Below are 14234 nucleotides of genomic sequence, written 5' to 3'. Positions count from 1 at the left end.
GGAATAACATGTAAGAGTCGGAGCTTATTTTCAGAATTTAACGGCATCTTTAAGGGTTTTCTGTTCTCGTGTGTTTTTTTTTTTTTTTACAAAGATCTCGTTTGCAGGTTACAACGGATCACGTGTGCATGTTATCCCTTTTGCAAAGATCACGTGTTCACGTTAGGATTTTACATAGATCACGTGTGGTTGGCTTTCAATTCAGTGCATTCCTTTGCTCTTGGGGCGTGAGTAAAACAAGGTTATAAAAAGATGGCATGCGTAGCGGGCGTTCATTTCCGAAAGCACACGAAGGGAACGGAACTTCGAGCGAGTGCGAAAAAATAAGGAGTAGGGGAACGGGGTAGGGCAAAGGAAATTATTGCTTTTCCCCACCGCCTCCCCCTTCTCTTTATTTTTTGCTGAACTGCAGGTGCGTGCGTTTGCTCGCTCGCTTGCTTGATCTCCCCGCCTGGAAATGGAAAGGAAGCGTTTGTTACGCAGGCTAGTCCATCTCAAAAGCTGTTGAATACATAAAGCAACTTACGTGAATTATTCAAAATATATAATTTATTTAAAAGTCTGGTCAAAATTGAAATGTAAATGAATTATATTTTCCTATGATGATCATACATTTTTGGTAATGTTTTCCGTAACGTGCATTGCATATAGTGTTACATGAAATAAAATGTTTATTTTTGTAAGAAAGGTTGTTTCATGACAATCAATTATTGACTGATTTTAAATCTCCGAGGAAATCCATTTTTGGACCTAAGTGCGGGGCATTTTTGACCAGAAACCAAAATGATCCATTTTGGACATTGTGAGAAGGTTGACTTCACGTTGAGAACGGGACAGAGTGGAAGTTCGGTCGCCACATAGTTGAAAAGATTGAAAACATCGAGTCGGAGTCGGTCATCATAAATGTCAATAGGAAAAAATGTGTAGTGAGTGGAATAACAAAATTACCCATTGTAGAAAGCTGGGTTGGAGATTTATGTTTTTTGGGTGGTTTTTAAAGTGTTTTATTTGAGCCAGACTGAAAGTTTCATTCAAAGCACAGCGATGTTTGTCGTGATGTCATGTGCTCTATGACGATCACCGTGGTTTGCGAAAGGAAACGAGAGCAATAAAATGTCAGTTTTTTTAAAATTAAGGTTCCTTTCACTTCTTCACTTCACTTCGTGCTGGAAGTTGGTCGGATCACTTATTTTGAGGTGCTCTTTGTATTCGTATCGAATATTTTTTAATAAAGTAAACATAAAAACTTGTAAATGACAATCGTGGATTTTTTATATTACACAATGACTATAGTCGCGGCAACTGGGAACAATGTTAACAGATTTTCCCCGGAAAACGTTATTGTCTCTTAAGAAATGGTAAGCGATTGCTCAAGTCATTTTGGTTGTCTAGTGGGAGGTTGAGCATACTGTAAAATAATTGTGTTGCCGACGTTAAAAATTTATGGGAGATTGAAAGTCGAAACATATTAGGGAATTTCGACGGAGTGACCTGTTTCAACATTTCTTAAGAAATAGTACACCACTGCGAATACTGCTTGCGCTTTGCTGCGGATGAATGTTTTTCGGGTTGGGTATACAAACAAAACATTCAGTATAATCTACTTTTAACTACAAGGTAAGGCTGTATGATCGCAAATGAGTTAATGCGCGGTGTATGACATTTGCAGAATCTGTATCAGTCCAGAATCTGTAATCAATATGCCCGGGCAATACCGCCTTTATCAAGTCTACTAAATGCATCGAAATTGACACGTAAATCGACACTTAAGCTTCATTTATTGGAGAAAGGATTTCCTTACTTAGCAAGGCTACTAATGGCACAGCTGACTTCAGGCAAAATTGTTAAACCAGTTATTTACACGTGAACAGGCAAAGTCACCTGACTTGCAATAATTAAGCTTAATACTTGCCAAGTACAGCAGCCAGTAGAGCTAGTTCAGGCAGCCAGTACTCTACGTAATTTTCATATCTTTTCCCTTGAAATGAAAACTGTAGGTCAAATAAATTAATTTTGCTATTTTATGCCAGTTAACTTTTCAACCCAAGAAGTTAAATATTAGCCTAACAAACCTTAACCCCACGGGCCTTAACCCTCAATGCCCTCAGTGCAAGAGGTTCTTTTGATTTTGTAACAAACTGTGATTCGTTACACCAAAAAGAAAATTAAGACCCTCAAAAATTGGCATCACAAAAGATATCAACAATGTCTTCCTGACATGCCAACATAGACCCGCCTTGCAGCTGTGAGGATCTCCAAGAGATGACTTTGTCTTAAACTAGGCAATATTGAACACATGACAGCAGCAATAACTTACTAACACTTGAGGAGAACCTTCCCTTATGATTAAGACTATGTTCACACTTGGTACCCGTGCATGGTGCCCAAATGATTTTTGCTGGGCACTAATGTGAACACACCTTTTTTTGTACTACACCACTATTTCATACCAGCCCCCAGGCACCAGTGCTCAGGTACCAAGTGTCAACACAGCCTAAGATACTAGAATGACGTAACTCTCTAGCAAATAACTGTTCACATTAAATGCCATGTTTGCTTTTTGCAATACATTAACTGCCTGTACACAAAAGTATAATGTTTCAACAAATGTTTGAACAATAATTTATACAGAAGGAGTCTCCTAAAGAATACATCTGAAAATATAAAACAAACTGCAGTCTCTAATTTGAAAGCAAATATTCACAAAACGTAGCATTATATTTCTATGGTCTTCAAAGAAAGACTTTTCAACAGACTCGGACTTTTCATTACGATAACAGCAACGTTGCCTTCAGTCTTTTAATTACCCAATCCTGACACAATTTATTGCTCTCTAATTTCTAGATGTAACCCCTAATGGGTTCTTGAGTAACACCCCTAAAGGCTAATATATTCTGAAGCTCTACATTTACAACAGTTTTCCTTGTTTGGTGTTTTGTTAAACTGCCTTGATTTCTTTACCAGGAACACAAAAATGATCCAGTACTAAATACATAATTAATCATTAAAACATAAAAATATTTTCTTATTTGAGCCAAATGACAATGATAACAAATTATCCCGATACAGTCCTGTTGGTATCTGCAAACAAATGTGACATTGCAGTCCCAAAAGTGCCTTTACTGTAACGGCATTTGGCATTTACAGATTCCAGAACAGAAGTCTTTAAATATATTATTATACTTTTCCATTCTGTAACTTGTAGGTTCAGGATCTTACTGGGCCTGGAAATTCTCACGATTTCCAGCCAGTGGAGACTTGGATCCATTGTGGTTCAGATAAAATACTGGGCAACCATATGTACAGTAGGGCCAGTCAAATGTATCTACATTCCACAGCAAAAATTTCTGCTTCTGTATCGCAATTATGCAAATTCCTGGAATACTGCTGAGCATATCATGATGGCGTGGTGGAAGGTTTTCTCATCTTGAATCATTGCCATTCACAATGGTCATCACTTTCCCTAAAAAAAAATTGAAGAAGCAGTGTTTTCAATTTTTGATTTTGTTTGAAAAAATGATAAAACCTTAACTCTTCAACATATCGTAAAACTGCATAATTTATGATTATATCAGTGATTTATATCATTTATTTTAAATAATAATTATATGCTAATTACAAAAACAGAGAGCTTTTAAACAACTTTGCAAACTACTCACCATCAGCTATCCCATTTTGCTGTTGCATCTTTCGAATCTTTTTCCTCTTTTTACTTTGCTCTGAACCATAAGACCGTCTACTCTTCCGTATGGGACTTCGTTGGAAAAGTTCCTCTGTATTTAGCCAGGGGTGATTTAAACATTCTTGGACTGACAGCCTGTCACTGAAAAAATAGCAAGAGCCATTTTGAGATAAGGTTTGATTTGGTTGCATATTTGTAAAGTGAGGGAAGGTTAAGTCTACATCTGGCAAGGTCTACACTGCAGCTTAGCCTGCATGGCTGACAAGATTTTGTGATGGTGAAGCCATGTGTGAACACAAGTGCAATACGTAAGCAGAATTTACAGTAGGGTTAAAATAAGGTTTACATACATAACAATTTTATCATTTCTTTCTCTAAGCATCACTTACTCTGCATCTCTTTGAAGAAGTCTCTTAATAAAATCCTGTGCAGTGTGAGAGATGTTCTTAAAATACTCCTCTGGAAAATCTAGCGAAGCTAAGGAAACATTGTAGCATGTTTCTTGTTTATCTTCTCCAGCAAATGGTGAAAGTCCAGTCAGCCTGTTAGTAGTTGCAAAGACAAATTTAAAGATTGTGTGTCAGTGTAGGATAATGTAGGATAACGTAAGCTGATGAGGTTAGCTGCCATCAACACCTGTAAACAATTTTGAAGGTTCAAAAAGAAAAAGAAAAAATAATCTGACCAGTAGGCAGTGTTTAAGTTCTCAGTTAAACTCTAAACACCTGGGAGGGGGGAGATGCGGAGTGTAACTTGCACATGTTATGGTTGAGCAAAATGGTATTTGCAGCAACACAATGTAAAAAGGTGTACCAGTTATCTCCACCTTGCCAAGCCTGTATACTGAAATGCAGAGGTTTATGATAAATAATTTACTGAGAAGAAACTTACATGACGTAGGCAACTACACCAATACTCCTGAAAGCGTAGAAAATACAGATCAGTAAATTTTCATCATCAGTGCTGGTTTACTACTTAGGACGAGCCAAGTGGCCCATCGGGCCAGAGCTTTTCCTGGTTTCCGTAGCATGAGGCGACTAGGAGTATTACTACTCCCCCCTGAATGGAATGCTAGTCCATCGCAGGGATACCCCTAGCATTAAGTTTGCCAGTACCCATTTCTTCACCTGGGTGGAGAGAGACATTGTGAGAGTAAAGTGTCTCGCCCAAGAACACAACACAATGTCCCCGGCCAGGGCTCAAACCCAGACCGCTCGATCCGGAGATAAGCGTACTAACCACGAGGCCACCACACCTCCCACAGCCTCAATAAATACGTTTTTGATCCTTCAATCAATTAATTGTTGTACAACAAAGTCCAGTTTTTACATATATTAATACTAGTCTTGAGTGATGTTAGAGCACTAAAGGCCTAACACCAGTTAATTTAATGAATAGTGATTCCTTGACTATATCTAAACTAAAAATGCAACCTTTGATTATCAGTAAAAAGTAAATTGATTGATTCTTACTTCCTACGATTTACACCTGAAACTTAAATACTTACATGCAAAATAACAACTAACCCTTACCAAATATCACTGGGCTTTCCCACAGGCTCAAATTCAAGTATTTCAGGAGCTAAAATCAAAGTAATGAGAGAAAATATATAATAATTAAGCATCCATTACATGTTACATATTGAATCATGTTTAAATAGAGTCAACAATTTTGAAACAGTTTGATCTTTTGTCAGATTATTACCTAAGCTATATTGGGGTACAAAAGCTAATTCTCAAGCTTTCAAGGTTTAACTCCTGGGAGGGGGAGGGACTTTCATATAAAAAGGACATGGGTGCTTGTCAAAAAGTTTGAAAAGATCCCCTAAGAGGTACCAAGATCGTGCTTTGTGGGCGTGGCTTGAAATTTGTTTTCACCCCTTAGAGGTACCAATTCTGAAACAACAATTATTAATCCCCTGCCCTATTTTTTTGGCTCAATACTCTAAAAGCTACTGCAAAAGCTCCTGCTGTGTACTTTTTGAGGCTGAAACCCCAAGAGGTACCAAAAATCACTTTTGTAAACCCTACTATGAGTACCCCTGTCCTTTTTTTAAGGACAGATTAATACAGTTAGTTAAATGTATGGTGTGTGATAAAAGTGCAAATACAATGCTTACCAACATACTCAGGTGTTCCAACTATTAAGCAGATTTGCTCGCCATCTTTAATCTGTCGTGCTAAACCAAAATCAATTATCTTGATCTCTGGATATGCATGCTCTGTCATCAGAAGTATATTGTTGGGCTGCCAAAAGATAAACACACACAAAAAAGGTTTTGTTAAAATCTACATCACTTGCGAAAAATTGTGGATGAAAAGTCCAAAATTTGATAAGCATCCAAATTTTAATCATCCAAAGTTCCTTTGCGGAACAAACATTAGCTGAGACATAACAGCTTGATAATATGCTTGCTAATTCTCCGTTAGCTGTAAAACCTTGAGGGTGCAGTAAAACTATCATTTTCATATACCTATGCATAAACTTACCGCTTAAGGACGTTTGCGCGAAAATTTTCCAGTCAATATAGATATTTTTTTTTTTTACTTTTACTGCAGTCAGAATATGAGTTACTTGTGTTGCTACTGCAGTAGTGTGTGGAAAACTACCCTGATTTTGAAAAATTGGTGCACGTAATTCAGCATCAGGTCTACAGGGGTTCATAGTTTAAAATATCGAAGGAGAGTCAACGGAGGCAAACGATCTTAGTCATATTTAGTAGAAGTGGGTCTGTTGCTTAAATAATTCCAAATGTTACCAACGTTTCCACAAAACTTAACCCTTCAAGAGGCATTTGAAACCTTCGCACAAATAAACGAAGAGCCAAAAAGAACAGAATTCGATGGTGCATTTTGCAAAAAATTCAAACTTCTAGTCAATAGATTTTCTCCATGTTTTTAACTCAAACTTGGCAAAAATCCATCCCACCAGGGGTCCATAATCTTATTTTGCATCACTTACATACATCCAGGTCAAGTGTATTTAGTATACTAGCCCTGGAACATAACCAAGGAAGGCATTGTCATCCTTGGTGAGGCCTGTCTAAATTACGAACGTGTCTACTGGGACTCGGTCAGCTTTATTGCACAATATATTTTGTAATAAAAATTTCACTGTATGTACCTATGTACATGTACCTAATTTCTATAGATAATTGATTACTAGCTCCTATTAAAAGTACAATCACACTATATCAAGCATGCATATTTAAACTTTTAGTTCATTCACAGTATGCAATAGCCAGCAATCGCAATCGCTATTGACACTGACAGTCCCCTCTAGGGTTTTGGTACTCAGTCTCCTTGTTGCCATCATTTACAATATTTTTGACCGCCATGTACATTGTTTTTGTATCCTTGTTTATCTTGTACTTTGCCTTCGTTTTAGTTGTTGAGTGTAATTAGTTTTACTTTGATTAATTTCTACTTACTGACGTTCTGCCAATTAACTTCATATTGCATTGTGGTGAATAAAGGCTGTCTTAATCCTAACCTTGCCTGCAGTCATGTTGGGTAATTCAGGCCATTAAAAGATATTGAAAATGCCAAAAAGATGTTAATTAAAAATAAGCAGTTAACAGGTCGTGGTTGACTTAGCAGCACGGTTCTGACAGTTGATTTAATTTACTAAAACAACATCTAGATATTGTGTCTGTGGTTTGCACTAAGAAGGAAATGTCAGACCTAAAATAATACCGAACTTTACTAAACATTTTAAGTACTTAGTTTCATATTTTAATTACCTTGTTTTATATTTCCACCAAATTCCCAAAACAATGCATTTCATAGCAGTACAAATCTAATTGTTGACATTTCTATTTTATTTTATTTTATTTTAGAAGGTTCTACTTTATTATTATAAAATACGTACAAAGTGGTGAAAAAAATTGTTGTATTTGTTTTTCTGTCCTTGACAGTTCTAAAGTACCTCTGTGCATGGGGTATATTCTTAAGCATGTTCTGAACAAGGGGGTCTGCACCACACGCCAACCTTAAGACCCACATTTTTTGCTGATCATTTATAGGATTAATTTAATGAGGTGATGTTTTGTAAATCTGAGACTGAGGCCATCATGACAACAATTTGAGGAAACAAGCAGGAGATTTTTCTTTTGCAGAAATGAACAACGTCATATTGCAGGCTAAGTAAGCTAAGTAAAACTCTGGGGCCAATTACAGCCACTCTTTAAGTCTTGCTTCAGTCCCTGTTAAATCAGGGGTGGCGATTGGTCATTTAAATATCACGGGTCTCATACTCTTGAGTTTTTTCACAAAGCTGTTTAGCAGTCTTAATTTTTTGCAATGCTAAGAAAGTCTCCAAGTATTTAATATGTTTACTTTATTTTTTTAATACATGACGTCTGAATGTCTTAGAGCCTGAAATTCTGGAGCTTGCATGTAAAACATTTTGAAGACTCAGTCTCACAGTTGCAGAAGTCAAAATGTCTCGGGCTGGCAAAGAAAAATGCTAGTCTTGACTTCTTGCAAAGTCGCACATTTTACCATTCACCATCCTTATATAAATCGCGTCTAAAAGCAATACTCTAGCTGCAAAAAATCAGAAGTGCTCTTTTGTAAGGCAGACTTGTTATGTGAATGCAACACAAGCAGTCCCACCAAATGCCATTTGATCAATCATTCTCAGGCAGGCTTCACACATAACATACAACAGCCTGTACAACAGTTCAGCAATAGAACAAAGCCAAATGGAACAAAGACAAGCTTAACCCCTCTTGAAAACTATGTGACAAGTGAATCTCTTGCTTGCATCCAATCAAGATAAACTGTCATTTTTTCTCTACCAGTTTTTAACACAGGAAAGCAAATACTACAACACAAGGACCTCTTGCGGTGACCTACAAATAGTTCATCATCAAACAAACACTTTCACACAGAGCACAGGAATGCGTACAAATAAGAACCTGCAGTTTTACACTTTGTTACATTAAAAAACACTAACAAAATGCTGTTTCCAAGACAAGTATTGAGCACTTCTTTGTTGACAATAATTTTTAATATGTTGTTTCGCTTATTTACCAAATTCAAGGGAATACAGAAGGAATGCTTGGCATGGGGCAGACGGCAGGAGAATGACACAGGATCTGGTTTGAGTGTGATATAAACAGAACATAAAAGATTTAAATAAACTCTTTGACGACCCCTTAGGTACTTTGATAGATACCGGCTCTTTGATTAACCATGTATTTCAGTAAAGACCATATAAGGGCATGTTGTTGACAGGATAAGATTGCGTGATGGGGTGCAAAAACCATAACTAGTCGTGTTTGTTAAAACAATCTTAGAAAGTAATAAAACAGCATCGAACTCAGATTTAATGAAGTTATACAGACGCTTTTAATTTCAATACGGAAAATCAGTCTTCCCTTATCGTCTGTCCACATACATTTCGTTTTAACCGTGACATGCAAAATGTTTCTCTGCGGGGATGGTCGATTACATTCAGGTCAACATTTTTACAATACCGCGTGCAGCAAAAAAACAAAATTACACACATATTTTAGGAATGAAATTATTGCGAAGTCATTAAGTTGAGCCCTTGAAAAATGTGTCACACTCGATTACGATGACAATGACATCATTTCCTACACAAAGGAGGAAATCACGAATCTTTTGTGCCACGGATTGTCATGAAAACTCAACAACCAAGGCAGGTGGCATAATTTTACGAAAGCCACGAAAAAATACTGTTCCGTTAAGCTTGAATAAGTCCGACCCCACTTTGAGATTTCTATATGTAGAACCGCAGCATCTCGGAAACACTTTAAAATTATTTCCTTGCTCAACAAAAGTGTGACATGTCACCGTATAAACCGGGTCTACAAGAAAACATTCTCCGCATGACATAATGTCTACAACTGATAACAACGACTTCTTCGGCTAATTTAGCTCCAGGCGGCGAGATCGAAAGTATCAAACATTCTATGCGCCTAATTCTACAATGCAAATAAGCTCTGTGTTATGTTGCCGCGGAAGGGAATTAAGTCTTATTTGTGTAGACGCTCATTTACGAGATTTCCATTAAATGTTGATCATTGCCGTGTTCATTAATAATGAGCTTTGAAATGCCTGTGAAATGAAAAGCGAAGATCTGTAGACGTGAAATATTAAAGCGTCTAGAATGATTTTTTTGATGAGCAATACGCAACAGACGACATACATTGCTCAAGCAAGGGCCAGACGCGTATTTCAATATACAAATGTTCAATTTTCGAGAATAATTGTACATGCATTGCAAAACCGTAAATCGTAATTGGAAATCGCTCATTACGCGCGACCCGCTGAGCAAACAAGCATCTCCCTGGGTAAATTGATTGAATTTGTCTGTGACAAAGAAATTGACTGTTCAATGTTTGCTGAAGTCTCCAGGCGTAACGACAGCCCTCACGAAAATTTAGACCCAAACAAACATTAGGAAGCAAGAACAACTCAAACACAATATCAACACCACAGGCCTCACACTTCTCACCTTAATGTCTAAATGAACGTAGTCCTGATCGTGCATGTGTTTGACACCTTCGAGAATCTGTCTGAGTAAAAACACCACTTCTCTTTCGCTTCTACTCGAAGCAGGTTCGTCGCTATCGTAAGCGATGCAGTGCCGATGTAGATCCCCGCCGAGTGCGCTGTGGATAAAACACACAGCGTCAACATCACAGACCGCTCTATCCTTAAAATAAAATTATCGAACAAAATTCTCGAACGACGAAGAAATACTCACAGTTCTAAGATGAGAATGACCTCGCTCCTGGTCTCAAACACATCGTAAAGTGTGATTATCTGTGGATGTTGATGAGGAAAATTCGTCGCGTTCAACACTTCCACTTCATGCCAGACCTCGGCTCTGCAGTCTTTGCCTTTCCTTCTCTTGCGGACAAACTTAGCAGCGAATTCCTTCCCCGTTGCCTTTTCTCTACAACGTTTCACGACCGCATACTGCCCTCTGAAAAGTGAAAGATTAACGCCATTAGTCGTAAACGCTGAACAGAAGAATCTAAGATATATTTCACGCAACAACTCAACATGCTCCCGTACTCACCTTCCAATTTCGTCGAAAATATCGAAGTAATTTTCAATCGGTTCTGTGCGCGGGGTAAGGGCCATTGTGAATGATAGTCAAGGCTCCCCGCTTGTCACAAATCTACAAGTCGAAGAGTTTCAATCCGAAGTCACCTTCCTGTAGACCCAGCCAGTATAGAAATATTCGGTCAGCCTTGACCTGTCACACTCAATCTCGCTCAGAAAATAGGTACTTCATTAACTCCCCGCGTTCTTGCCGCGCATTTGCTAATTGACCGACCAATCAGAATCGTCGAATGTTATTCGTTCTCCGCCTTCCCTTTATCGTCACTTCCGCCCACTTGCGTAGTTCCCGTATGATCACCCTCTGAAATGCCGAACTGTCATCGAAATCTCCTTATAAAACCTGTTTTGGTGTCTCAGCGGATTGATCTCCCAAAATGATTTGAGGAGAAAACGCATCTGTTTTTCAGCCTCCGACTAGCTGACAACAGTTGAAGGTAAAACCGCCAAACATTTCGCACTCAAGTTGAAGTGCACAGGAGATCGGAATGATTGTATAAGAAAAAGGGACGTTAGGTGGAAGGTATAATGGCCAGCAAGGCATGTTTTGACTATGGCTTTCTTCGAAATCTAAGCATGAATAACAGAAGAAATAAAGTCGCTCCGGCCCTTCTGCCAAGAAGGCGATGACAGGAATATTCTTAAAAATGAAAATAAACAACTCTTTTCAACGTGCGGTTTATCGCCACCTTCGATTGTTTTGGTTCTCTTCCAGGCGAAGCAGAAACTATTATTTTTGTATATGCGAAAATATTAGGCCAAATAGCTCATGCAACAGCAATAATTTTTAGCTACCGGTGGGCAAACAGTGGTCAATAGTCCATCTTCAAATTACCATCACTTGTGGAAAAATTACCCCGTGCCAAATTTACTTTCAAGTACTTTAAAAGGAGACGTTTACAGTTTGTCAACCTACCAAGAAAGAATCGTTCAGGAGCTATTTTAGTTCGGAGAATGTGAAATATCGACGAAATTGTATTCCAGAGGAAATATTTGACATTTCAATCCAACATCCTGTTGTTTCTGTCGTATTTTTGTTGCCAAAATCGGATGGCATCGTCAGCTTTCCATTTCGATTCGATCTTATCTGAAGGTATTTTACTTAGGGTTATCGCAAACAATCGACGGCTTATGAACCTAATTGCGTGTCAATGACAAAAACATGGAAACAATGTCCTAATCTCTGGGACGAAACCATACCACCGATTCCTGAAACCGTAATAAAGTAACCTTTTGCGACCCTTGCCGTGTGACACAACATACACAACAAAACTTACATAACAAAATTTTTCATAGTTTACAACGCACGTGCATTCGTCCGTCTCTCACTCTCAAAGCTTGTTAAGTCACACTGGTATTTACCTGCGCGCAAAGCAATCCGGGCATCTGGTGGCTGGAATCACACAAACACCGAATATCCGAGATTTCCGCACAGAGTCGATTAACTGTTGCTACCTTTACAAGCAGCTATTTGAGTCTTCGCTGCGTGACCACCACAGGAAAATGTCCATTTTCAGACTTTGTTGGCACGTCAAAAAATACCACCCCCCCCCTCAAAAAAAACAATGTTCTTTATTAATTTAAACTTATTTTCATCACCCCTCCGCTCAACAGCACACTAATTTTTCAAGTCAAATGCCTGTTTTCAATTTTCTTTATTTGTTAAAAATTTCACAGAAATCACTACGAAAGCGCAGCAGATATTGACTGTAAGTACAAAACTAAGGAAAACAAAACCTAATACATATTTATATTTACTTCATACAAATGAAAAACAACTTAGAGAACGGAAACTTTACATTTAAAAATTCTAATAAATACCCTATTAGGTTTAAGACCTATGACTCGCAAACTCGATTGTCACGCAATTTGATTGTCACGCAATGCTTCTCCGGTTGCGCGACGACCAAAGTAAGGGTGCTTTCCTCCTCATAATGAGGAAATATTACAATTTCACAGCTTTAGATAATTTATCTTTTCATTACAGTTAATTTGGATTTTTTTTATAATGTTTTAGTCTTATGTTAAAATAGATTACTTGCACAATTGGTGAACCTATTCCGGTTCCTAGCGGCGCTGAGAACTCTTGTGCGTCAATAAATTGGCACGAGGCAACGCGACATATCTACAATTAACACAATTTCTATGAAAAAGCTGTACCAGCGAGTTATTCTTACATCTGCCGTTATTTTTACCTGTCATATTTTTAGATCTACATGGGTGGCGTGGAGCACTAATTTGGCCTATCGGTACACGTTTTAGACGTTTATCAGTTGTCACTTGAACCTGAAGAGGAGACAATTTGCCGGATAAAAATTTAGGGCCCTCGCGTCCAACACTTACACTTAGTAAATCCAATTCTATATTAGATAGCGGGTGCACCAGAATTACCCAAAATTCGTCTGTCCTCCATACAGCTGTTTGAAGAAAGTTTGCCCTACAAAAGCGTGTAAGCGAGCGTGACAATGTCGAAAGGTATTGTGGATGTTGGTTTCCTGTTGCTTGATTGAAGCTCAAGGTGTTTCAGTGTGATAGAAGGAAGCAGCACAAACAAGTGTATTCATGCTTCCCCTTCATTCTTGCTGAAACAGTGTGAACTTCAACCAAGCAACGATACACCATCACTACCTACATTACCAATAATTGGCATTGTCGCGCACGCTATTATGCTTTTATAGGACCTTTGTCGAAACAGCTGTATGCTAGCGAGCGGGCGCGCCAAAATAACTCAAAATTCGTCTGTCATCCATATGCGTATACAGAAACAACTTTAGTTTCCTGCTACCAACACTACCCTCCCTACTTCACACCGGTCTACACCCTCCGGTCCACAGTTTCCTACCCCCTAAAGCCATTTAACAGGCCAATAAAATTGTCAATCAGTCACACCTATAACCACAGATCTGAATCAGTTTTTAAACACATTTTAACCACGCTCTCACTCATAACAAATTTAGAAATTATTCAAGGAATTTCCTCCCATCTGTGCATCACTTTTAATCCAGTGGTAAACCTAAAGCGACTACTCTCGATGAAGACATCTCGATACATATCACAAATAATCCTATCAATAAGGAACAGCCTCTTTATAAGCTGAGCCCGACAGAGGCTACGAAGTTCGACGAAAATATGGAGAAATCTTTATATTTTTATCGCCCATTGGAACCGTGCACGCAAAAATAACAATGACATCTTCATTCACTGATAAATCTTTGCTGCTTTACCGACAAGACGAACTTCTGGGAATTACAACGGCCCTCTCCACGCCTTAATGCATTTGCATTTCTTCTTACTTTAAAAACCATTCTAGAAGCTATCACTTGATATCGCAGAATCACCTAAAGACGTTCAAAGGTCTGCAATGGCAAATCATGTAAACTATTCTTTCTCTACTACATTTTAGTATAATAATTTCTATCTTTAAATGTACAATTAATTCCCCCCCCCCCCCC

The 14234-nt window shown here is 38.2% G+C and overlaps 1 protein-coding gene across 1 annotated transcript; it reads right to left on the bottom strand.

The window, feature by feature from the left end:
- Window positions 1–543: 543 nt before the first annotated feature.
- Window positions 544–14219, bottom strand: LOC145486903 (serine/threonine-protein kinase 17A-like). The gene is made up of 9 exons (XM_081465614.1): window positions 10739–14219; window positions 10421–10642; window positions 10169–10325; window positions 5802–5928; window positions 5215–5263; window positions 4574–4600; window positions 4072–4224; window positions 3660–3823; window positions 544–3463 (listed from the first exon to the last, which is right to left on the bottom strand). The coding sequence occupies exons 1-9, from the start codon at window positions 10801–10803 to the stop codon at window positions 3423–3425; spliced, it is 1005 nt and encodes a 334-aa protein (XP_081321740.1). The 5' UTR covers window positions 10804–14219; the 3' UTR covers window positions 544–3422.
- Between the last annotated feature and the right edge of the window lie 15 nt (window positions 14220–14234).

This window comes from Orbicella franksi, chromosome 5, assembly GCF_964199315.1.
Source record: "Orbicella franksi chromosome 5, jaOrbFran1.1, whole genome shotgun sequence".
Lineage (NCBI taxonomy): Eukaryota > Metazoa > Cnidaria > Anthozoa > Scleractinia > Merulinidae > Orbicella > Orbicella franksi.
Note: the sequence above shows the minus strand (reverse complement) of the source record. Positions and strands in the feature narration are given on the sequence as shown.